Genomic DNA, 26,528 nt, shown 5'->3' with positions numbered 1-26,528 from the left:
AAAAAAAAACAAACAGAACTTTTCTTTTAAGCTTATAAACCTGTGGCACCACACTAAGGCAGCCTCAGCTCAAAGTTCAGTCTTTTGCATCTTTCTCCTAACTGCGATTAGGTCAGAATTTCCTATTTTAATATTTCCTGTAACAGCTGAAACACAGCAGCACATGCACAACCACCAGTCTCTTACTACTGAACTCCTCCCTTCACATATCCTTCCCAAGAGTCTGACCACAGTTCTGGAAACGGCACAAGCCAATCTGAGCCTCTCCTTCCATCTATATGTATTCAATGGTTTTAGTGAGCAGTTTTAACTTAATTGGACGCAGAATGTCTCCTTTTTATTTACATCACAAGTTCATACTCTGTTTCTCAGGGGTAACAGGAAAAGTACTCAGAAATAAATACTGCAGACCAGTAGTTTCAATGTGCACATTGTGAAAAACTAAAAAATGGTGAGAGATAATCAAAACCTGTTCTCAGTAGACTTATGTTTAACTTGAGGTGTCCTTAACTGCCTTGGAAAAACAGTAAGGAGGAAGCATTTCAGCAAAAAGTTGAAAACCTCTAGCAGGTGAATCTAAAAGAAAACTTGCTTTTAGAATTTACATATATAGTGCTTAGGAAAGGGGGTTCTGATGCTCTTTTTAAATGTCACCACAAAATATACAATAAAATTGTTTTCCCTCTACAAGAGAGACGTGTTCGGGCCACTTCTGATCCCCACCAGCACTTACCTTTCATTTCCAGATACACACAAAGGAAGACTCAGAAGTAGCTATAGGCACCCATTATCCTACATCCACTCTCTGTATTATCACTACAGTGCTTACTCTAGAGCAGTATGCTCCAAATGTTAACCACCAAGAAGCTGGTATGATATCACAGTAGAGAACTGTGAGACTGTGCCAGTTACATCTACAAAGTTGTACTGTTCAGTCTTGAAGCTTGCAGAAATCACTGCAACCAATGGTAACACATCACAGTCTGACAAAAAAAAAATGAAGAAAATTTAGTTTCTCCAGCAAGTGTTGTATTGTTCTAGGTTTTAATTAACTACATAAAGCTAACTCATAAAAGCAGCAATCAGAAGTCCCCCATAAAAACAAGAAAAGCAACATGACTGCTGAACTCAATTTATTTTCTTCCAGATTCATCTGGAAGCCAGGAATCAGCCCTTCTGCATCAGGAACAAGATTTCTTCTGTTCTTCCACCTCTGTTTTCCTTTGCTTACCTGCCTCAGCCCTGCAGGTCATGAAAGGTGGAGCCCACAGCCTGTCTGATTCATTGACAATCACACTTGATTATGTTTCCTTCCAGAAAAGATAAAAAAGATAAATACTAGGAATCGGCACACTGATCTATTCAGTGGGTTTGTTAGGTCTGGTTACATGAATTCTTACAGTGTTTGAAAACTTTGTCATGTTTCGCTTCAATCCCTCATCTTCCTACCCAGCAATTTCACACCACGTGGTAAACAGCTATCAATTAGCTTAAGAAATCCAGCAAAACCCCCTGGTATTTATTTCAAGGAAAAGCAGTCTACACAAAGGAAACAACATATCAACTCCTTCTCCATTCCTGCGGTACTATGAAAATGAGCAATACTCAGATGCAATTTCCATAGATTAAGGTAACAGATTTTTTTATTTGACCTAATAGTCAAAAACCCCGCCTTCCACTCTCCATCATTTTGAAAGGTCATGTTGAACAGGAGAGGTGCCTGAGGACTGGAAAAAAGCCAGTGTCACTCCAGTCTTCAGCAAAGGCAAGAAGGAGGACTCAGGAAACTACAGGCCAGATAGCCTCACCTCCATCCCTGGAAAGGTGATGGAACAGCTCATTCTGGCTGCTGTCTCTAAGCATGTGAAGGAAAAGAAGGTTATCAGTAGTAGTTAACATGGAAAGCAGTGGATGTTGTCTACCTCGACTTCAGCAAGGGTTTTGACAGTGTCTCCAGAACATCCTCATAGGGAAGCTTAGGAAGTGTGGGATAGACGAGTGGACAGTGAGGTGGATCGAGAACTGGCTCAATGGCAGAGTGCATTGTCTGGCCAGGTTTTGGTAGTGGGTGAGTCGGCTGCAGAGATAGCTATGGTAAGAGGCTTCTAGAAGCTCCTCCAGCTCCAATTTCAGATCTACCTCTGGCCAAGGCCAAGCCAATCAGCGTCTCTGTGAATAAACCTATTTAAGAGGAGTAAAACGTGTTGAGCAGGTTTTTGTTTGTAAGTCTTAGTCTGGAGCAGAGGAAAGGGGGATGGGAGAGAGACAGCCCTGCGGACCCCCGGTCAGTGAGGCAGGAGAGGGGCAGCTGTGCCGGAGCAGAGGTTCCCCTGCGGCCCGCGGTGGGGTGGCGGCTGAGCCCCTGCAGCCCCTGGAGCCCAGCGGTGGCCCAGAGGTCGCCCTGCAGCCCGCGGAGGGCCCCGGGCCGGAGGAGCAGGGACCGGGCCCGGAGCAGCCGCGACTGCGGCCGCGCTGGAGCCGCCCGTCAGTGGGAGGGCGGCAGCCCCGGGAGGGCCCCGCGCTGGGGGGTTCTGGGGAGCTGCGGCCCCGCGGGAAGGACTCGCGTTGGGGCAGTTCCTGGAGGGCTGTCTGCCGGGAGAGGGACCCCGCGGTGGGGCAGGGGAGGGCTGCGAGGGCCCCTCTTCCTGAGGGGGAAGAAGCAGCGGGGACACCTTGTGCCGGACGGACTGTGATCTCCATTCCCTGCCCCCCTGTGCTCTTCAATGGGAGGAGGTAGAGAAACTGGGAGCAGAGCTGAGCCCGGGAAGAAGTGTGGACTAGAGGGAAAGAGTTTTTAAGACATGGTTGTACTTCTCATTATCCTTGGTGGTGGTGGTGTTTAAATTAAATGGATGTTGTTTTCCCCAAGTCAAGTCTGTCTTTTACCCATGACCGTAAGTGGTAAGTGAGCCCTCTCTGTCCTTTCTCTAGACCCTCAAGACTTTTGGTTGTATCATGGCACACCCCCCCACACACACCCCCGCCGGAGGTGGGCAGGAGCAAGCAAGTGGCTGTGTGGTGCTTTGTTGCCAGCTGGGTGGGCTCAAACCACCACACAGAGCTCAGAGGGTTGTGATCAGCAACACAAAGTCCAACTGGAGGCCTGTGGCTAACAGTGTTCCCCAAGGGTCAGCACTGGGTGCAGTCTTGTTCAACATATTCATCAATGACCTGGATGACGTTGCAGAGTGTACCCTCAGCAAGTTTGATGACCATACAAAACTGGGAGGAGTGGCTTACACACCAGAAGGCTGTGCTGCCATTCAGCAAGACCTGGACAGGCTGGAGAGTTAGACAGAAAGTAACCTTACAAAGTTCAACAAGGGCAAGTGTAGGGTCCTGCACTTGGGGAGGAATAACCCCGTGCACCAGTACAGGCTGGGAGCTGACCTGCTGGAGAACAGCTCTACAGAGAAGGACCTGGGAATCCTGGCAGACAGCAAGTTGACCATGAGCCAGCCATGTGCCCTTGTGGCCAAGAAGGCAAATGGTGTCCTGGGGTGTATCAGAAGAGTGTGACCAGCAGGCCAAGGGAGGTTATCCTCCCACTCTAGTCTGCCCTGGCGAGGTCATCTCTGTGTCCAGTTCTGGGCTCCTCAGTTCAAGAGGGACAAGGAACTACTGGAGAGAGTCCAGCAGAGGCCGCTAAGATGATTAGGAGACTGGAACATCTCTCATATGAAGAAAGGCTGAGAGACCTGGGGCTCTTTAGCCTGCAGAAGACTGAGAGGGGATCGTATCAATGCTTATAAATATCTAAAGGGCAAGTGTCAAGATGATGGGGCCAGGCTCTTTTCAGTGGTGCCCAGGGACAGGACAAGGGGGAACAGGCACAAAGTGGAGCACAGGACATTCCACCTGAACATGAGGAAAAACTTAATTCCTTTGAGGGTGGCAGAGCACTGGAACGGGCTGCCCAGGAAGTTTGTGGAGTCTCCTTCTCTGGAGATACTCAAAACCCACCTGGCCGTGATCCTGTGCAACCTCCTGTAGGTGAGCCTGCTCTAGCAGAAGGGTTGGACTAAATGATGTCCCTTCCAACTTCTACCATTCTGTGATTCTGTGATTCTGCCCCTTTTAATCCAGTATACAAAAGCATGATTTTAACAACACTTAGAAAGATATGAAAGAATAGCGCAGTGGATTTTACAGCAATGCTATAATCAAGCTTCAATTCTGGATCCTTGCAATGACACAAACTCAAATAAAGCATGTTACTATCTCAATTTTTAAACTAAGTGGATGTATGAGGCCTGATAATTCTTTCTGAAGATAAATAAATGTTTCATACTCCTTGGTGGTATTTACCAAGCCCCAGTTTCTGGAACAAAGTGATCATCTGAGAATCAGATCACATTTAAGACTCCTTTCTCCCTTTCCCACCTAGAGAGCTCTTTTTTTTTTTCTTTTTTTTTTTAAATCAACACTCAACAAGTGAAAGTTATCTAAAATACAAAGGGTGTATAAGTAGGTCACATTTTCTTTCACTCTGAATTTAAATGCAAGTTTCAACTTCAGGTGCTGACTCACAATTTCCTCATGCTCTGAGACAGCAAAGCCATATTCCTACTGAAGCACCAACAGAGAACTTCTATACTGCAGCACTCTATGGATGGGCAAGCTAGGATGAACTGTCACCAGCCTCATCACTCAGGGTTTACACCGTATCACGTACGATGACACAGTCACTCAGGATCCCAATTCCTTTTCTCTGGAGGTTTCCCTGAGAGTAGTGGGAACAGTATCACGGAGCTGGCAAACTGAGCACATTCATCCAAAAAGGAAAGACTGGAAGTTCCAGCATTTCACACATCTCTGCCACCACTCAGATGATACTGATTCATATTCATATTTTTTAAGTAAAACACTTGCTGCGATGACTAGCTCAACGGGAAGGGATTCTTGATGCAGCAGAACACTGCTTTCCTGAGAACAACAAAAAAACGGCCTGTAGCTCCAACTCCTATTGAGGAGAAAATATTGATGTGAATTGTCATTGCTCCTAATTTCAATCATTGTGGATCATAACTACTTCTGGTGAAAATTATTCGGATTTCAGCAGCTCTGCAACTAGGGTTTCTTGCTATTTTTACCTAAGTGAAGGAGGACAAGAAAAGAACAGGTAATTTTACCCTTCAACATGTGAATATCTAACAAGTGGAAGTACACCCAAAATAATCAGGCTGTTTACAATTCTCTTTTTAACTCTTCTAAGAAAACACATTTGCAAAGCAAACACTAAGACATTTGTAAGACGTGCATGCTTAATACATTCAGGAAATTCAGTTGTCCAAGACAGCTGGATACACCAAGTACATCTTGATGTTCAATTCATTTGAATGGCATTCCCCCAGTAAAACTCCTGCCAAGAGAGACTCTGAGTCAAGCAACACTAAATGGCATTTATCTTTAAATTACATCAGCATCACTGAAGTTTTCAAATACTCTTCATCCAAGAGGGATTCCAATGTAAAATAACTTCTTAAAGAAACATGAAGTTTAAAAAAATGCCATAAAAAGCACAACAGGAGGTACGAAGCAAAGGAGAACTCTCTGGTTGGGAAATGTAGATTTCATGAAACCTTTTCCAGTGCTTTAAGTCCCTATGAGATCACACTTTGTGTGGAGAGCTACTATGAACTGCATTAATTTCAGACAAATGCTCAAGATGCACCATATGTTAAGTGCGCTCTTCATCATACTGTACCTACAGACTTTAATAAAAACATCTAGAATGTGGAAAGTAGGTCAAATGCAAGCAAATGAAAGGGGTAAATAATCAACCCTGTAAACCATGTTGTCTTTACTATGTGATTAACCATAATTAACCTTGTGACAATAATATCAACGCATTTTTCCTTAAACTTGTTCTTATCAGAAAAGGCATCGGTCAAATAGGATTCCTTCATAAAGTTGTCCAATTTCACACCCATGACCCCCCATAAAGATGTCTGGGCTACAAATACGTATTGCTCATCCACCAATTATGCTGTAGCTACTCAAGAGAGAGGCTTTCGCTGTAGCTTCACATGCACTTTAAATTGGCATAAAACCAGACACTGAAGAGGCTCTACCCTAACCCAGCTACTCCTGCTTACCCCACCCTTGTGCTGCTAGCATTTTTGTGGGTATGTGATGAACTAAGCAAAGCAATGAACTAATTCAATTTAAAAGCCAGCCCCTCCCCCCCCCCCCCCCCCCCCCCCATTATTCTCTTATTTTTAAATACAAACCCCAACCCAGACCCAGTTTATCATGGGGTTAACCCAAATGCGGGATCACTCCTTTCATTACCACTGCCATCTTCTGCCTGCTTGAAGTGCACAGAAAACTTCAGACACATAAAATCTCTACGCTGAGACTTCTTGTGAACATTCCTTTGAATCAGAAAACAGAAGCACGGTGAAGAAAGCAAACTACAGAGCAGCACTCCTGGCAAGCTGCTCATCTTGGTACAGATACTGATATTTCTCTGGGAATGGGAAGGCACTCTGTTTCACTTCCTCCACTGCCCTGCAACCAAGACATATTGCTATCAACCACATCCTAAACTTTTCACTTCTTGGGTTAGCATCATGATCTGGGTTAGCTGCAAGTTTCAACGAGTCTTTAGAGACAGCTGTTAGATTATCTGGTAAACCAAACCACCAATACCCAATTGTACAGTGAATTCAAAACAATACATAAATAAAAACTAGTGTACATTAGTGGCGGACGTACTAGGTCAGTAGTGGTCAGACGAAGAAATTAAATGTTGCGGTCAAAACTGAAAAAAAACCACACTCATGAAACAATGTATGCTTTTTCAGTTAAAGCAGACAGCATGACAGACAGCAAACCTACATTCCCGTGCCCTTTTTTTTATTATTATTATAATGGATCTCTGGCTTTTTGCCATAAAGTAATTCTATGGTTTACCTAAATGCAGTCTCTGGGCTTGTTAATTTAATATTTAGTTTCCTAGGTCTGTAATCTTCCCACCTTTTAATCAAAAAGGTTTCAGGCAAGCTTTTATATGAAAAATACTCATTCAATCTTAACATTTTTACCCACAAAAAATACACAGAGGTTGTATCTATCTTGGTTTGTGAGACTCTGTTTTGCACAAACTATTATAATTATTCCTTTTCGTAACAGCATATTCCCACGACAATTAGAGACTTGGTTGTGCTATTCTGTTTGCATTTGCCAGAATACAAGAAAGGAAACCTTAAAATCATTGAACTACCTACTGACTGTTTGCAAACCTCTTTGCATATAATCACTATCTGTTTTTCACAAAGACAGCAAAAAAAGCCAGAGGGAGGAGGAAAGGAAATAGGTTTGATGACTAGTGGATAGGTCAGACTGTGTTTCCTTTGTGTGAGCTTCAGTGAAGATAAAAGAGTAAGTTGGAAAATATTAACCTTTAATATAAAGAGAAGGCAGTTCAAAACGATTTATTTCTTTATTGAAATAAGTCGGTTTTCACTACTGTAACATACTGTGTTGCATAGATGAAAGCAAGGAAAGAGAAGTGAGAAGTAGCTCGTTTTTTGACAGTCACCAACAAGGGATACAGTGACTTTACCACCACAAGTACAACTTCAGCTCATGAACAGAACTAAAGCTGCCTTAAACTAGCTGCAGAACTGCCCAAGAATCTGAGGAAATACGCAGCACAGTAAAACTTTGCTGACTCCCCAGTTAGCAGGACCTGAGCAAGTCAGGTGGCCCAGTGGCTAAAGCATACCTGTGAGTACTTCAGTCACACTCTTGAACATCGTCCACATGCTCCAAAAAGCACTTTATCTTAACCCTGTACCTGTAAACAAAGTTTTAAAAATAGATGCCATTTTCCACCAATGCAGTCTAAAGCAATACAAAATTACTCTCGATATCCACTACAGAATCTGTGTAGAGCTCATTTGATATGGTTGTAAACCAGGCTTTCTCCAGCTCTACTGACTAAGCTAGACTGTACACTAAGAGATATTACAGCCTTGATAAATTCACAGCTGTTCTGCCTCCAAAATTGGCACCCTTCTGAGGAGAGGTAACCAAGAAAGGTAGCAGCAAAGTGATGCTCGGATAGAGAAAGTGACCTATTTTACCATCTAAATCCCACTGCTTCACCACACTCACAACGTCATTACAACTCACGTTGTCATTATCTCCCTTCAACCTCTGCAACAAATCAATCAAGAAAGAGCCTCGTACAGATTATTGTCTAATGGGCAGTTAGAAATTCAAGTGAGGTTAAAAAGAGACTAGCTACTTCAGATCTACACCAAGAGCCTACCTCAGACTAATTCTGCATAGAACCAGGAGGCACAGAACAGTTTAACAAACCCTGAGTTTTACCCAACTTTACAATATAATTGCTTGTACCAGAGAATCAAGATCCTACTATGCTGCAACCACTGCATCTACAGCAACACCTCTGGCATTCGCCAAGGTCTGGGCATGCAGAAAGAAGACAGGACACGCTACCACAAGGTAAGGAAGTTTTTTTTGTTTTTCCCCAAACAATCCCACCCAGATAAAAAAGTAGTATTATCCCATTTTCCAGATGGAGAACAGAGGCTGAGAAGACAGATTACCAAAGGCAAACTTCCTGAATACAAATCAAAGCGCTGACTGCATTACCGCTGAAAGGTACATCACTGGAGCACCCTAATTGCAGCTGGGATGGAAAAGACAGCAGAATTCACATGGCAAAACAAGGACAAAATTGTCTTGAGAAACAGCACCCTGCCCCAAGCGTCTTACAATCTAGAGAGATTAACACAGCTATTTCTAAGTGACTCCCATGTAATAGTATCTCACCTCCCATTTCTTAACATATTGCTCTCCAAAAACTCCTCTGTGCTAAGAGTTATGCTTCAGGAAATAGTATTACTTCCACTTCCCAGACAGAGAATCAAAGCAATGAAAGCCAGAGGTGAAATCTCCAGAAGGTATGTAATGGGATTTTTAAAAATGCCTAAGCAGACTTAGACATGTAATTCAGGCAGAAAGTCAGCAACAGACTAATGCTCAAGAAGATTTTCAAGACTTCCTAATCACAGGGTGGCACCTACCCTTACCTACAGATACACAAATGCACCCTGCATCTTAAAAAAATGTCACACTGAATATAAAGACTAAAGCACCACAAGGATTTAGGCATTAAAATCCTAAACTACAATCTTCACCCCCTTGCCTCACAACTCAGGAATGACACAGTGCTGAAGTCACCAAAATTGTATAGGGAGTCTCCACCTCCAACACTGAAGCTCCCCATTAACTCTCGTGAGCCCCCTTTCCAGACATGTTCAGAAGAGTCTTTGGCTCAACAAGACCAAGCTCTTTGGCATCCAGCTCACAACTAACCTCTGCAAACACCCTCCCTCTGCAAGTCCCCCAACTCAATGCTTCTCCATCCATGTGCTCCAGGGAGCTGAGAACCACTGCCAGAATTACTCCCACATAAAATAAAGCAGCAGCGCATTAAAAAAAAAAAAGGGGGGGGGGGGAGGGAGGGGCTGTGACAAGAACAGATAAGACTTCTGTGTAACAGCTTAGTGGTTAAAGAGTTTAATCTAAACATTATACACATGACTTTAATTCTTTCTTTAATTCCCCTTCCCACCTCCTAGGGTGCCCTGCCTAATAGGTTTCTGTGAACTCTAGGAAGGAAATACTCCCCATATTTCCACTGGAGAAGTTAAGTCCGTCTTCCAGGTCCTCCTTTCATTATCATACATGAAAAATCACCATGGGCTAAAATATGTAAATGGCTTTGGGGCAGGGACTGGAATCCAGCACAACTCCTTCCAGCTGGCCAGAGCCTTTCCAGGACAACAGCACAGCATGCATCTCTCCTCTTTCAGCTCTACTGAACCATTAAGGATGCAAACCAGACAGCTTTCTGCTGAGTATCCCAGTCGTTCTCCTGGGAGAGAAGAAACGTGGGTCTGGCTAGCAAACAGAAAAATAGCTGAACTAAGATGAACCAAGAATGTTGTCTTCTCCTGCTTTTTTGATCACTTTTTTTTGTTTAAGAAAAATCTGCACTATGCTTATACTTTAAAATAAAGTTTAGGTGCCAATCTTCAAAAACTGATTCTGAGACTACCAAGCCAAGGCAGCATGTCCTGGCAGCACCAACTTTGGTGTCTCAGCCGTCAAGCAGTGAGAGATTAAAGACACACCCATGACCTCAACATTTCCCTATGAGCCACCCTCTGTACGTGCTGGATTTTTTGGCTCTGTGCTGAATTGCTTAACTCACCCCACACACTGCAAGCATTGCTCTGCCCTCATTCAGCTGGCCCTGCAGCCCTACAGTGCAAAAGCACCCATGGCATTGCTCCCATCTCACTGCAGACAGCGGTCAAAGCAGCTTGGCCGAGGTCTCACAGGTAGCCCTTGACAGCACAGTCCAGAAACTTGCACCTGGATCCCCCCACAGCCCAGACCCTGGTGGCTCCCTCTCATCCACCTGGCAGCTTTCTGCTTTGCTTCACATTAATACACAGAGGTATTTCCTGTGTCTACAGATTTTCAGGCTCTCCAGGTTCTGTCACAGGCTTAAACAAACCTCATGACCCTTAATACAGTGCATACTTGGATCAGAATTTTTCTTTGAAAATGTGTAAACTAAGATTATCCCATGATTCTTCTCACCCCCCAAAAAAGACTTGTTAAAAATCAATGCTTTAGAAGAAATACACACCTGAGTTCCAGACAGAAAACAGAGCTAAGTAAATAGCAACGAAACAAAGGATAAAACATCATAATTTCATACATTCACAAGGCCTATACATCCCTTTGGCTGAAGGGATATTTGAAAAATAAAAAAATATTGCATATGCAAAGAAGCTGGACATTTGTATCTGTAAAGGAAAGCCTTATGTCTTTCTACAGAGGTAAGTTTTGACAGTGTATAATAGCAAGGCTGCCAAAGTTAGTTTGAAAAGCACCTTGTATACATGTTCGAAAACTCGTCTTCAAGCAGAAACCTACAACCTCAGAAAAAAAACACCCCACATGTAAGCTTGTGGGAGCTCTCTTCATGTATAATCTTGTGGTGCTGTTGCTCTTTACATCTCCATCTACATCGAGAACATAAGAACAAATGGCATCCTCAGTCAAATGTGGTTTTAGAAAAAATGTCAGAAACAAACCATTCCACAGAAATTTCCAGGATGCCGCAGGCACAGAATTGTAAGACTTCTCCTTTTGCTGCCAACAAGTGAAACAGAATGCATATTTTGGTGTCACCAGTCTGTACAGATAAACAAGGGAACATCATGAGGGGGAAAAGAACTAAATGCCTTGTACAGGTGCATGGAAAATGTCTTTCTCCTCATGTTGTCAACATTAAAGACACATTATTAGCTTAGTTCTCCTTAAGAGCCATCTCCAGGAAGCACCTGGAAGTGGAGAGATGCAAAGGAAGCAGGATGTCACCCTTGAATGAATTAAACCAAAAGCTTATACACCATTTACTTCTCAAGAGTAACACCTCCAAATTTACATACAGACAAATACACAACAAGTAACTTTCATATAAAAACTCCTTTGATATTTGGAGAAGTCAGTGTCTCTTCCATCGATACTGTTTTAGAGTAATAAATAAGCAAGAAACTCTCATCAATGCTTGGATTGTGTTGGCATTGTAATTGTTGTTTAGGACAAGACTGAGAAATAAAACATACGGCTCATCCTCAGAAATTACGAAGTACTGATAAAAACTGTAAGTAAGCAATGTGCTTAGACTGCAACAGCCTTCTGCAATCATGACAGAAAGCCTACTGGTTAAATTGAGTATAAGAATACACAATCTACCCTTTGTTACACGTTGACACAAACATACGTGGTGCATTTTATGCACAAAGTCTTTCCAATCTTGTGTTATTCAAACACTATGGACTGATGTTTTCAGAAGAGGCACCTACTTTGTATCTAGTCACATGCTTTATAAAATTGCAGAAAGCAGACAGTAGTGGTATTGTAGCTGACTCTTTTACACATCAGCACAGTGCCATCTTTCAAAGGGGGCACTGTGAAAGTGGATGGTTGTCATACAGAGTGAATGGTACTGAAGGGAAATAGGAGACGTGAAAAGAAAACCAATTAGTGATCTTCCTCCAATCATTCCTCGTTCTCTGCCTCCTCCCTCAAACCAGACATCCAGCATAAGCATTATGGCGAGCTTTGGCCTTATTCTCTTTGTTTTCCTTCTCCAAACGTTATCGCAAGACCAGCCTCCCCTATTTCCAACTTTTATTTCCAAATACAATTAACAGAGTACTAGGCAGGAGGATAATTCAAGTATCTTTAGTGTTATCTCCTGGCAACCTCTTGGGCATAAGAACAAAAGAAATCCCACAGCAGTGAAGGTAGTGCTGGACCTTGTTACATGGCAGACACAGATTTGGAAGGAGTTCTCTTCCCTCCACAGCAAACACATCTTCATTCAATATTCCGTGATTCTCTAGAGCCTCTCATCTAATAATGGACTTTAACAAATTAAATCTTAGATCACTCCCCGTAATGTATATCACCACTATTTCAGAGAGGGAGACAGAGGCACAGAAATGTTAAGAGACTTTCACAAAGTGCTGCAGAGCATGAGCTCGCAGTCAGAGAAACCACAACTCATAATTTGTCACATGCTTTAAATTAAAAATGGTCTCTTCCCCAGACCTGTGGAAGTCAAGCCCCTGGGCAGGCATCTGCAGCTATCCAGAGCAGGAAACAGAACAAATATTAATGCTGACTTTTCTCTGCAGACCCACAGTGCTTCACGAAGGATGAGTACTGAACTTACACCCCTTCATCCTGCAGCAGCCTTAATAATGCAGCAGAGCCTGACATCCCTCTCAAACCCAAAACCATGATATAGCTTGGCTCAACTGCCGGATTCAAATGTCCACAGGGGCGTATACACTGCCGCTGGCTGCTTGGCTGTCAAGCAGCTAGATGTTTGCTTGTCCACCTGAAACGCAACATAGGATCTCCCAAGGCTGACAGGAAGCTGCTCAGAGACACCACCAGAGCTACAGAGAGAAACCCAGCCCTGAACAGCCCTGAATGAAGTGGCTTTCATGAAAACATGTGGACAAGCACTGCCAAGTTCAAGTGTTTGCCCTTCCCCAAGCCTTATCTGGGCTGCACTACAGTTATTTTGTCTCCCTTGCATTTATTAATAGGAAAGCGTAATAGGAAAACAACACTGTGTTTTCAAAATGAAGTCCAGAAGTGTTTCAGCTATGAGACATGGCTGAAAACTCCTTATTTATCCCTGTGAAATGTTAGAAATGGGAAAAAGTGGTTGTCCAAGATAAAAACTTTCTTCAATGCTTATTCCACTTTCCTCATGGTTTTGAAAGGTAGGATTTGATTCAAATGCTAAATAGGAGTAATTGGTTGCTCACTAGACAGAAGTTACTGAGATAGAGAAGTTACCCAAATATTTTAATCTGGAAGCCCTCAGTTAGCTATCTGCGTAATAAAGAATGAGCAAAAATTAAGTTCCATCTCTCCTGCCAAGAAGCAAACAGATACAAGAAAGAAAATGAGTGATCAAAATGCGACCTTCTTCAATCCCCAGCTAAAAACTTCACTCCAATTTGCCTTACGATCAATTTTAAATAAAGCTGTCATGTTAAATGGGTAAACGACAGCTTCAGGCATTAAGCAACTGTGAAGAAGAACATCCTGCAACCCAGACTTTCCAAAACCTGAAGTGCGTGCATCATCATGCAAGCCTCCTCCCAGCTGCTGCAAGGAGGAACCTGAGGATCACACCACTGTGCCACCTCAGTGGGCTTCAGGTTACCTGCTATTCCCTCATCCCCTGCTGAACCTGTCATTGTAACCCCATGGCCACCCCATAATGAGTTTTGAGGAAGCTCTCTGCCTTGAGGACAAAACTGACCCAGGCTAGACCTTTTTGCTGTTGTTCTTGGGTCCAAAACTGTCAGCGTTAAATTTCAATAGAACTTGCTGTTACTGCCTACAAGTACCACAATGTTTTATTAAGTATTCGCAGAGAGCATCTGTTGGCCCTGCTGCGTTTTGATTTGTTAATGTTGGGTTAAAGTCAGAAAAGACAAGGGGAAAGGGGCTCCTCTGCTTCCCAAAGTACTCCTCTGCCACAGTACATCCACATCACCACTATGCCTGTAACTGAGACGCAGGTGATGTCTTAGCAGCAGCCTCAACATGCTCTCTACACGGTGCTACTCCATTACTGGCTACTCAGTCCTAGGGCAATCACTTCTCTGTGGCATAAGCCAGGATGGGGTCAGAGGGGTTTTTTTGCATCTGCAAATTCTCCAAACAACCGAGACACTAAGAGAAGCCAAGCACATAAGCAGACAGAGTGAATAAAAGAGAAGTTTATTGTATTTAAGATGAAGGAAAGAGTCGCATTTTTAAAATGAAATGCTCTCAGTAATCATACACAACGTGCACACAACACATGCCAAACAAAATCTAGAGGCAGGACCTATTATGCAGATTCTTTACAGCATGAAGGGGGCAGATTTTGATTTCTGCATCTGTGAGATGCTCTGCTGAAGTTTCTAAGCAGAAACAAGAAAAAAGAAAACCACATGTTCTCATTGCCAATGTTCCACATCCCAAAGAGTGAAAGGTTTTTCTCCTTTGATGAAGTTGAATCTCATCCAGCAAATGTCAGAAACCTCTGGCAGTGTAAGATTTGCAGAGAAATCATTTAAATAGACCAAAAGAGAGAGGCCAAGTTAGACCTTCACTCAAAACTATGTCCTGTGCTTCCCCTCGTTCTAACAGAGAAAGGGGAATTGCCATGAGAATATCTGTACCATCTTATGATATATAATCCACAAAAATTCAACAAGTTATGATATATAATCCACAAAAAGTTAACAAGCAATTCCAGAAGGAATATGTATATATTTTCAATTTGGTATTATTTTTTCTTAGGAGAGTACACATCACACATTTTCCGAGAATAGGAAATTATGACAGAAGTTGCCAGCTGTATCTCATACCCAGCTCCCTTGACTTTATCATGAATCTTGGGACATTTCGCTCCATACTTGCAAAAAAAGATTATGGAAGGATACTGGAGGAAAAATTAAGATGCCTGAGCCAGGTGTGGTTTGACAGCTTAAAATTAGAAGTGAAATAAAAAGAACCCCAGATTTATTATTTTTATCTCATGATTAATTTTAAGCCAATCTCATGATTTTCTGGGGACTGGCATGATTTAACAGTTGAAGTTGGCAATACAGCATACCATACAAATACAGAACCGTAAAGAGACCAATTCTAGTTTACTGTGGGGACTATAACTTTGACTTGCCTGACATTTACACATTTAAACGTCCTAGCCGTAACACCACAGTGTTCAATACCAGAGCATTACGTACCTGTCCTGGGCTAGGAAAGATGATTCCTTGTGTCTGAATTCTTTCCACGCAGGCAAGAAAGCACCATTTACAGTTCTGTTTACTATTTGTGACATATTTCAGTTCTATTTAAAAAACATTATTAAAAAAAGTTATGGACACCTGCTTTTGACATCATGCCTAAATGCTTCCTGCTACACTGAACTACAGAGTTTGTGACACCACTAAGATACACAATACCAAGGTAAAAAATTTACAGAAGTTTTTCAAGGTACCAGTGGAACTGTAAAAACATCATCGTGAACCAAGACAAAACCTGTAACAATATACAGATAAACTGAGAGACAAATAGGTATTCTTAAAACTACTTCATACTTTTGTATTTTAAAATAAGATTTTTTTTTTAATTCAAACATTCAATTTCTGTCATAGAATAGCACTTCTTGAATATAGATAGGTTCAGCTTCAAGTATACTGTCATCTGTTCGTTAATGCAAGTATCAGTTTATACATCCTGTGTTTCAAATTATCATCTTTGTTCTGCTCCCACTGTGCCTTGTGGCTAAATAGGTTTTCTGAAAGTCAGTGGCAATAGATGTGCTCAATCTGGAGACAGCAAAGTAAGTGACCTCTGTAACAACTATAATCGCACTGTTCACACACTGGCCCACGTCTGTGACAAACCCAGTTCTCTATCACATCCACAAATAGTACATCACATCTTCTCATTGGGGAAAAAAAAAAAAAAAGTAAGACCAAACTGATAACTCCGAATTCTCAACGTTTGACAGCCTTGGTGTTAAGAGTCATAAAATCTGTTTCCCAGCTTTAATGTACCGAGTCCATGGTAAACACTGTGATTGACCTGTGTGAGCACCCCCTTCACTTTTTGTAACATATCCAAAATGAGAATCCCTGCCTCGAGGAGCTTACAATGGCAATTATTCCACATGCCTGAATCCTTATGTTTAAAGTTATTTCAGTTGCCGAGCCAAGCAGCCAAACATTTTCAAGCCAGATTTACAATCGCCTCTGCAGCCTTAATTCTACTTTCCTAATGTCTATTTTGTGCACTGAAAGAGGTCCTCTAGGAAAACTGGTAATGAGATCAGTGAGTGTATAGCTAAAACTTGCACCACGATGCACATACACAATGGGGCAGGATTAAGCTTACACAAATGCTGTAAAGCTTGGGCATCCCAGCATCCTGATACCTCACTTTGAAACCTATCTGCTAATTAATGTTTTTTTCCTCTGGTGAACGACCTCAGCACTTCTTTTTTGCCCCCAAAAGGAAGGCAAATCTCATCACACAAAATGGTGCAAAAGTTATTATACATAAAATGGTGACACAGCTTCCCCTTCTTAGTGCGTAGCAAGTTCTGACTGTTCCACAGGAGCCTTATGCCAGAGCTGTTATTTCCCGCCGCGCTAGCTGACCCAAAGAGCCAGTGGTGGTAATGGGCAGAAGGGGGGCCTCCCACTGCGGAGGTCCACATCACCTCTCCTTCTCCCCCATCACTGCCCAAAAGGAGCTGGGGGTTCTCATGAGAACGGTATCTTTTACTGCAAACAGCATAGGCAATGAGGTTTCTTGTATATTAAAAAAAAAAAAAAAAAAAACCCTAAGAATTTTTTTATAGGGGAAGGCATTTAGGCAACCTTAATCACAGAGTCATCGCCGGCCCCCTCTGTAATTACAAGCGGGCCCATAAACTAACAGAGCCAGTGAGACAGCATCACAGCAATTAGCATCTTTCAAAGACAGAAAAATGCTTTTAAACACTGTAGAGTTCAACCTTTTGCCAGTAAAACCAGAGCGTATGTCTTAATTTAAAAGTTTGCTCAGCATGTTTTGTGCTACTTCCCGTGTGTTAAGCATCTGTCTGAAATGCCACAACAAGTGGGGGAAAACGACACTTTCCTTTGCTTATGAATGGGAAAACCAGGGCGATATGGAAGGTCTTGTCCTCATGCACGTTATTCTGCAGTTACAGGGGGAAAGGTTATTTCAACAGTAACTTGCGGAGAAGTGGCAACAAGTTCCCAGTAATTAACAGGACCTCTCCACAGAAAGGCTGTCTAACATCTGTATCAGGAGCAAAAGAAAACACAGAATCTCGTTTCAGAAACTGGCAGCTATTACCAAGTAAAAGGTTTCCGGTTTAACTGCAGAGTAATACATGTTCTAACTTTTCATAAGCTTCTAAGCTTTTCTGCTGGCTTCAGAGGCTAAATAACCTAAAACTGGGACAAACAAGCCTCAGTTGTCAAACTGATTTGACAGCCTATTTTTTTACATTTTGCAACTTCGATGGAAAATCCACTTGTTTTTCTCTTCCTCCTTAATAGTCCTGTGTGAGCTGCAGTCTTCAAAATTTCACTTCTAATCTCTCTTATTTTGAAGTTTTCCGGTTCAGTTCTGACTACCCATTGCCTATATCTCTATTAAATCTTTCCTACTGTTTATAATGGGAAACAAATTCAGCCAGTATAATTTTAGCTGGCTCTCCAGCTATTATTCAAATGGAAGACAATATACACTCAACTACTGAATGTGTTAAAAAAAAAACAAACCATACACACATACTCACGCTGAGCCCAAACCACTGCCAAAAAAAAAGGAATAGAAAAAAAGAGAGGAAAAAAAAGAGTATTTTTCTGTTACACAGGTAGCACATACACAAACCATTTCACTGTGACATGCGTTTTATGGCCACGAAGATGAAAAACGGTCAAAACTCTGCCCTAAATTAAACAAATTGATTCCCATCTTTACCCCTTTACCAAAATAATTTACTAAGTTCTTAAGAAGGAAGCAGACTCAAGGCTGGGCACATATATTAACTCAGCTGGCAATAAATCTCCCCTTACTCTCCATACCACTTTCTTAAATAGCTCACTATAAAGCCCTAACCTAATTAAAAACAGCTTTCTCGGCAACAGTGGCCTTGATTTCACTTATTTACACATTAACTGCAGCCTCCGTTTGGCCAATCCAGTCTATTCCCTGCACCATGCAGGGCCTTTTATCTGCCCTGGACAGCATTTTCTCCAGCAGATGAAGTAGATGCCGATTGATTTGCTGTCGAGCATGGTAAATTAATAGCAACAAATTGCTGAGGGCCCCATCTCGCTGCTCCACCATGCTTCGGCAGTTTTGCTTTATTTGCTCCATGATGGGCAGCAGTCAGGCCTCTTCAAGTCAATTTCTTCTTAACAACCTGCAATACTTTTCAATGGTGAAAATAGAGCCGTTCCTTGTAAGTCAGAAATCAATATCCTATTGCCCTTAGAAAATGCTAAACAAGCAGTATTGGCAATCCACTTGGTACTAGAGGGTATCAGATATAATGCAAATCCATACTGCTTCCCTCCTCGTAGTTATTACAGTTTGCTAAAAGGTTCCTAATGCCATTTATCATCATTTACCATCGACTACTGCAGCTATGATTATGATATCCTATCAGCTAGCAGAGCCCTTTCATTTCTATCCAATTAATATTTTAGCAGCACTCAAATGGTTGTTGCCCAAGTCTTGTAATAAAATTTACATGGATTGGACTGAATTTTTTTTTTTACTGTGATCTTAAAAAGTCATTTCATTTATTTTTTAATACCCAGCTTCTTAAAAGACCTAAATTTTCTTTCAAAAATGCTGAAATCCAACATTCTAGAAAGTGAATTAGTTCAAAGACAGAGGTCTAACCAGAAAAAGTGACTCAGAATTTACACATTGCCACCTCCAAAAAACATAATTGAAGTAAAAAGTGAATGCTGTATCATTTATGCTTTCCATCAGTCCCATTCACAAATATCTGTTGTCTGTAGCCAAATATAGACACTTATTTTAAGCGATAATTACAATTCTGAATTAAAACCTTCAGTAAGCATGTTTGATTACAGCAATTTAAATAAACTGTTTATCATAACATTAAAACAGCCTAATTTCCGAAATTAAACCAAATGACCACCACCAAGTAGCAACAGTGTATTAGAAGCAGAGAGCAGCATGTCAACTACTCATTCATAAACTATCAGCTAAGCCTCTTAAAAACAAATGTTGAAAAAGCAACTCGGTAAGAAATGGGCATTTTCAGACCACACTCAAATGTTCATACTTAAGCTAATATTAAAATTTAAAACTGCAGGGAAGTATCTGTTCATACCGTGACCCAAAACCCCCCAACTCAATGCCTTTTTTCCCCAAATGTGTCTATTTTGAAGCTCTATTGATCCTAGTACAGAATATCAAAAATTAGCTTAGTATTTTAGGCTATAACACACATGTCACAACATAACCCACACTTGTCTTTTAAAAAAAAAATACAAATGACTAATTCTACCAGTCTAATGCTATTTACTCAGTTACCAAAATTTAAATTAATTATGTTCTCAAACATAATTGTTAAAAATTGGCAACATTATGCAGGCTTAATTAAGATTAAATCCAATTTACTAAATGTACTTTAATTGGTACTAATTACATTAGCTTTCCTTTCAGAATGACAAATTCCCCATAGGTTTCACTTTAATAGTCTTCTATCAAAATCAACACAGGATGACTGATGATGAGCATCACATGGCGGGGGGGGGTGGGGGGGAAGAGATGCTCCCCCCCCCAAGACACACTGGCACACTCACTACCACTGCTCTCTGCACGTTTATCCTTTTATCAATTTGCTAAGTCACAGAGTCATGACTCCATCACAGCCATCATTTTCTGTTCCAGTGAAAAATTTCTCTAAAAATAAATACTCTGTGGCTGGGAGCAGCCAAGAAGAACAGAAGCTTTAACAGAAAAACACACAAAGGTTTCAAATATCAGGGCCACCAATTACTAAGGTACTTCCAAGGACTCCAGGGAGTCCTGCTCTTGAACCCTTTGAGACGCAAATCTAATAAGTGAATAAGCCTAACCTGATCTTGAGAACGAGGCCCAATTACGCCGAAGGGCAACTTTACTGCATTATTGCCTGCTTTCCATTACAAGGGCATCCAGCGAGTACATCTGGAAAAAAACCTGAGAGGAACCAAGGCTGTCTGCCCAGAAAAACAAATAAAGACAGATATGCCTCTGTGCTAAAGTGAAAAAAAGAAAGAAAATATAATAAGTAGGTGGTTTGCAGGGCTGTCTGTATTTCATAATGTGATAAACTGCCCTCAGGATTTTTGATATGATTGAATTTAGAAAGCGGGCAGGGGGGAGGGAGAGGGGAGGAAAAAAAAGGGTGAATCGCTCAATTTCAGCTGAGTAAAATTCATAGATGGGAGAGGAAGAGAAAGGAATTTAAGGTGGAAGACTAAAAAAGCTTCGTGCACATCAAATGAAGCAACCAGCGCTATCTATATAATATATCAAATTGGACTCTAACACTGTGATCATAAAGCAAAATGGGAAATATTTTGCAGTTGCTGATGAGGAGAAAGGGAAAAAAAACCAACGCTGTGGCAACAGAAGGGGAGACATGAGAGATATGAGACTGATACCAGATTTAAGAATGATAGTGAACAAGTTTCTTAGCTGCAGCTAATTTGAATCAACATCTGACAAAATATTTAAGTGTTTTGCATGAGAGTATGATACTTAAACTACTATTTCAAACAGACTGAACAGTAATGGGAAAAGGTGTTTAATTAAAAGCCAGTCCTTTGTAATCCCCACACTTAGTTGTAACTATTTAATTTCTCCAGAATATCATTGATGACTCCATCACCATAACTGTACACAATTTCTGAAGCAAAGCATTTAGAAATTAAAAGGGCTTTTGCTGTGGGTTTTTCCCCTACTTAAAACAATTTAATTACACATTGCAGTTGCTAGCTGATTTTGTGCCACAGAATTTTGTGCAGTCAGTGTAAGCCTACATACAACTAACTGATTGCTATAAAAACAGGGTATCCAGAAGTATAAACAAGTTTGACTGCAATGCTTGCTTTCAAATGCCTGTAAGAATTTGCTATGTAGGTGGCCTGTAAGGACTCTAATCTTTGTGAATTGTTTCCATATCTACTGTTTTACTTATTCGGGGGTGGGGGGGTGGGGGGGGGTTAGTTTTCGTGGGGGGGTTGGGTTTCTTTCAAATGGGACATAAAACAATCTGTCTATTCATTTGAGAACAGACCTAACACCTCTGAGAGTCAGTGACCAGTTTTTCCACCAGCACCTGCAGACCTGAATCAGGTTCAGAGAGTCACCTTGTACATAAAATCTGATCAGCTGCAATCACAGCCTTTTCCTCTCAACTGTTTGTCAAATACACCTGTGGAGTGTGGAGTCTTCACGGTACCTGTGAGGAAGACATCTGAATTCAACATATCTACGTGTAGGTCTGTAAAATAATATGTATGTACAATGTCCCATAAGTTTGGAGTTGCAGATGCAAAATGCTTTGAGGCAGGAAATCCCACCGTCTTCGTATTTGTATGCCATCTAGCACAAATGGCCCTAATCTGTACTGTGGCGTTGGGATGCTAATGGAATACAAAATATAATAAATCATAAATAACATGAAAAACATTTGACTTGTATGTCTGCTCTGAACAAGATAAAGAAATCCTATTTCCACAACCCAGAGAAGTTCCAAATCCCTAACTTTGAACAGAAATGCGTACAAACCAATTTTCGGACAGTCTTTCTTCTCCCATCCAACCATTTCTTTATTTCTGCAGTTTACACTCCCCAGCAACACTGGCAAATTGCTCAACCGTTTGCTAAAATGAGTTGTCAGTATTAAACTCCACCAGAAAAAAAAGTTCCCTCATTGGAAAAGAGGTCAGATGTTTAATTCATTCTCCTCTAGAGAAGGTTAAAAACACACATTACCGAATAAGAAACTCTGATTTACACTACCATGCTCCATCTGACTAATCTCCTGCTAATCTTGGCCTAAGTGCTAGACTTCAAGGCACAAAACCCAGCATGCTAACATCCTCACAGAAAGCTCATTTACTCTTTCCTGTTTCAGACGCTAAGACACTAGTTTTGGACAAAGGTCCAAGTAAGCAGCCTGAGAGAAACAAGAAAATGGCTGTGCATCAATAGCTTTCATAGCTCCAGCTTAAATCAGTCCAGGTTAACTGAAGAGAACAGTCTTTTCCACACACAAATACGAACCCTTTGACACCTAAGATGTATTTGTGATGCAGCTATCATTCTGAAAAACAAACCCTGAGGTTTCGAAGGTTGTAACCCACATACCCATCCCTACCCAAGCACATAGTCTCTGTGCCGTATAAGACCACTTGCATATGCAGAGACTGCATGTGGAAAGTCAACCGAATAATGCTCAATGGTAGGCAAGACCATAACCTACGCACAGCTCATATATGATAAACAAGATGGAAGCTTCAGGGCCAGGTTAAGTACAAAGTATTTCCAATGCGTTCAAGCACGCAATTAAAACGAGTCATACAGAATATACACCTGTTTTAATACTGATGGGAGAAATTATAGAGAGCATTCTTACACAAAACAAATCATCTACCTACCTGTTTATGCATCTCTATATTCAGCCCATAGGACATCTCGTAATACTGAGAAAGAAGAAGATTACTCTATTAGACCTTGCAATTGTGAAAACTATCTAAAATTCACTTTGACTCAAACATCTTCTCTAGAAAGACAAACAGACTTAAAAACATCTATTGGCCTTGAAGAGCTCTTGGAATTCAAAACAGCATTTCACAGCAACATTTTTTTTGCTTTTTTGCTTTATCCACACTGCTTCGTGTGAAATTTACAAAGAACAGCCACAAAACAAGGAAAAAAACAGACAACAAAAACAAAAAAATCACGAAAAGTAATCACGACCAGAGTTAAAGATTAGAAGCAGAAAAAAAGCCACACAGAAAATGCTCAAGATTTTATTCCCTAGCAAACATAAAAGATGCCCAAAAAAGCGCCCAAACATGTATGTCCCTTGAAACTGGACAAACATATAAATCAGCAATGTCTAACAGACTGGTTATTCCATATTTTAAATTAAAAACACAAAAAAAAGCTGCAATTAAATTGCAAGGATGCAAAAAATGAAAAAGCATGGAAATTCAGAGCCAAAGCAGGTACACCAATCTAAGTACGTCCTGTTGTGCCTGAGTGTGGTGGGGAACTCGGTTCAGCGTGTAATGTTAGCACCAAAGAATCTCCAAGACTTAGGTGTATCAGGTACGGAAAAGATAACTGTGAGCCTTAACATTTGCTTGTAGTCTTGGTTAAGAATTTTCAAGGTTGTTTACTCTTTTTGTGAATACAAGAGTGTTATTTGTCACATTAAAAAAAAATGGGTAAACCTTCATAGAAGTACAAGAAAACAGCAAGAGCTCCTCTGGAGTTAACACGATCCATCGCGCAATTATGTATTTAGAGACATCTTCCTATGCACGTTATTTAACCAGGCAGACCACAACCACTGAGGAAATCTCTTTTGCATCTGAGATCCCAGCCATTCTGAATTTAGTGAAACAATGAGCCAGCTGCCCACGTGCAACAGTTCTTCTAGGAAGTAGGCTTTGGGTTTCTATGCACACATGTACAATTTTGGCTTACTTCCATCACAGAAAAAAATACTATACCAAACCATTTTAAGGATATACGATCGTTAGGAGAAGTCAGCAGAAGAGAAAACATCATCCCCAGCTACGCTATGGAAGTTGTACATGGCTTTAAAGGGCTGACGAGTAATCTGCCAGCATTTGGAAGAAATAGCCTCAATTGCTTAAAAGGTTAAAAAGCAGGTTTTGTGCGTGGAAACTAACAGCTGCAAATAAGTTATAAACCCTGGAAACTGAGGATTTATAATGGAAGCAGTGATGCAACTTCAACAACAGCAGCGCTACTATAATCTTTCTGTTTGCCTCCAGCAATACAAATGTATTTCGGTCTCAGTATACCAAGCTAATAGACATTTTGAATTTGTTATGCAGCTTGCTTACCATGACATAATGTCGCTGCATCTCTGTCTTCTCGCTGGCCAGTTTTTCACATTCTAGCTTTAAACTGTTCAAGACATAAAAAGGAAAAAGCATGGGTACCTCATAACTGACATTCTTCTAAGCACAGGTTACTCCCCTTTTCAAGCATTTCTCCAACACAGATGGAAATGTGCATTCCAGCTCTTGCTTGGGAGTTCAGGGTGGGGTTTGTACTTTCCCTCTTTCAAGAGATCCTGTGCAACATCCTCATCTCCTAAGAGAACTGCATACAGTATAGAGGAGAGTATTTTTCTCTGTCAAAAAAAAAATCCACTACTGGTTCACTGAAGAAGCATGCAGGGGTTCATACCTACAACACTTCAGCTTGAGAAGCCACTTACAAATCTGTAATTTGGGTTTTGGAGTTTTTATTTGAAAGAGTTTTAGGAACACCTCTTGCTTTTGCTCAGCCCACAAAGGAATCAAACATGTATCACCACTTCATGGAGCAGAAAGTTGCTGGGTTTTTTTTTTTGTTTGTGGTTTGTTTTTTTTTTTTTTTTTCTGTTACTGATGGCAGAACTGCAAGTCAAATACTGCAGGTAATTTAAGGAATACCATGGTAAACACGAACACCTCCGTTGTTTTTTCTGATTGTTTTCAGAAACCCTCTAAGCAATCCTGCCAGAAGTCACTTGTCACTTTGAGGACACGGCGCTCTTCCACCTAAGGATAATGAAATAGCTCGCCGCCTCGCTTCCAGGTTATCAGCACTTGACATGTCAATGAAAGGCGCGAGGGGGCCGAGCCAAGACAAGATGCGTGTCCTGAGCGGCATTCTGAAGAAAAGCAGAGGACAAGCCCAGCCAGACACATATTTTTCTGCCAACCCCCACCCCAGCGCCCTCCCCCCCCACCAAAAAAAACCGAAACAAAACCAAAAAAAAAAAAAAAAACCAACCACAAACCAGAGCGTGGGGAAAACAAGAAAACCCGCTCGCACCGTTCGGCTCGGGGCCCCTGCGAGCACCTCGCGCCGAGGGCCGGGAGCGGCGGCAAGATGCGGAGGCGCGTTCGGCTGGGGGGCGGGGGTCTGCCCCGCTCCCAGGCTCTGCCGGGGGTTTCCCGCGCCCCCGCCCCGCCGCCCACCCGGGCAGCGGCGGTGGAAAGCGGCGAGCCCGCGCGGGGCTCGGGCAAAGTAGGCAGCGTTACCTGTGGTACTGTGCCTGCAAAAACTGAAACTCCTCCTTAATCCGATCGCAGGACTCGGAAATGGTGAATTTAAAGGGCTGCGCTGGCTGGTGAGGAGCCTGCAAGCAAGCAACAGCGGGTCTTTTAATCGCCCCCTCTCGCCCACCCGCGGCTTCCCCGCGCCCGGCAGCCACCCCCCGCCCCGGCCCTCGCACTCGGGCTCCGCGGAGGCGCAGCCCGCCGAACCCCCGCCCGCCCGCGGGCGGCGGCCCGACACCCGAAGCGCCCCGGGCTGCTGCCCCGACGGGGCCGGCGGCGGTGCGGGGCCGCCGCGGGGAAAGGCGTCGCCCGCTCGGACCCCCCGCACAGGCCGTAGCTGCGGGATGCCGGACAGGCGCCGGGAGCGCCGCGCACCGGGCGCGGGCAACTCAGAGGAGCCAACCCCGGCCCGGGGCGGCGGCGGCGGCGCGGCGGACAACAATAAGAAAATGGCTACAACTCCGCGGTGCCCGCGCCGGAGCGGTGCCCGCGCCGGAGCGCTGCCCGCGGGTCCGCCGCCGCCACTCACCGGGTGCCGGGTCTGCGGGTACATCTTGCTCAGGTCGCGGATCATCCACGCCGCTTCGGGGGGCGCTGGCGGCCGGAGCGGCGGGGATCAGGGCTGCAGGCGCGGCGGCGGCGACGGGCAGGGACGCCCCGACCCCGCCGCCCCGGGGCTGGCGGGGCACCGCCGGCAGCAGCGAGGCGCGGCGGCGACGGCGTCCGCGGCGCGCGGGGGCCGCTGCCACATCCCCCGGGGGCGGTCAGCGGGCGGCGCCGACCGGCTCTCCCGAGCGCCGCTGCTCCGCGGGCTCCGGCGGGCTGCGAGCCCCGTGCGGCGGCGGGCGAGGAGGAGGAGGAGGAGGAGGAGGAGGAGGAGGAGGAGGAGGGCGGGGAAAGCCCCTCCGCCGGCACCGGTGCGCGCTCCGCCGGAGATCCCCGCCGGCAGTTTTCTCCCCTTCTGCAAACTTTTACTGCTGCCGGCGGCTCTCCGGCGTGGAGCGCAGCGGGGCGGGG

The 26,528-nt window shown here is 43.0% G+C and overlaps 1 protein-coding gene across 13 annotated transcripts in view; it reads right to left on the bottom strand.

The window, feature by feature from the left end:
• Positions 1 to 26,085, bottom strand: part of LOC104346307 (transducin-like enhancer protein 4) — a 98,697-nt gene extending 72,612 nt beyond the window's left edge. For all 13 annotated transcript variants that reach the window (XM_086479067.1, XM_086479070.1, XM_086479072.1 and 10 more), the window contains exons 1-4: positions 26,041 to 26,085; positions 25,494 to 25,591; positions 24,303 to 24,366; positions 22,860 to 22,904 (exon numbers count right to left, since the gene is read on the bottom strand). In XM_086479067.1, coding sequence (XP_086335193.1) covers positions 22,860 to 22,904; positions 24,303 to 24,366; positions 25,494 to 25,591; positions 26,041 to 26,085 — 252 coding nt within the window. The remainder of the gene's footprint in view (positions 1 to 22,859; positions 22,905 to 24,302; positions 24,367 to 25,493; positions 25,592 to 26,040) is intronic.
• Between the last annotated feature and the right edge of the window lie 443 nt (positions 26,086 to 26,528).

This window comes from Leptosomus discolor, chromosome Z (assembly GCF_034619465.1).
Source record: "Leptosomus discolor isolate bLepDis1 chromosome Z, bLepDis1.hap2, whole genome shotgun sequence".
Classification (NCBI taxonomy): domain Eukaryota; kingdom Metazoa; phylum Chordata; class Aves; order Leptosomiformes; family Leptosomidae; genus Leptosomus; species Leptosomus discolor.
Note: the sequence above shows the minus strand (reverse complement) of the source record. Positions and strands in the feature narration are given on the sequence as shown.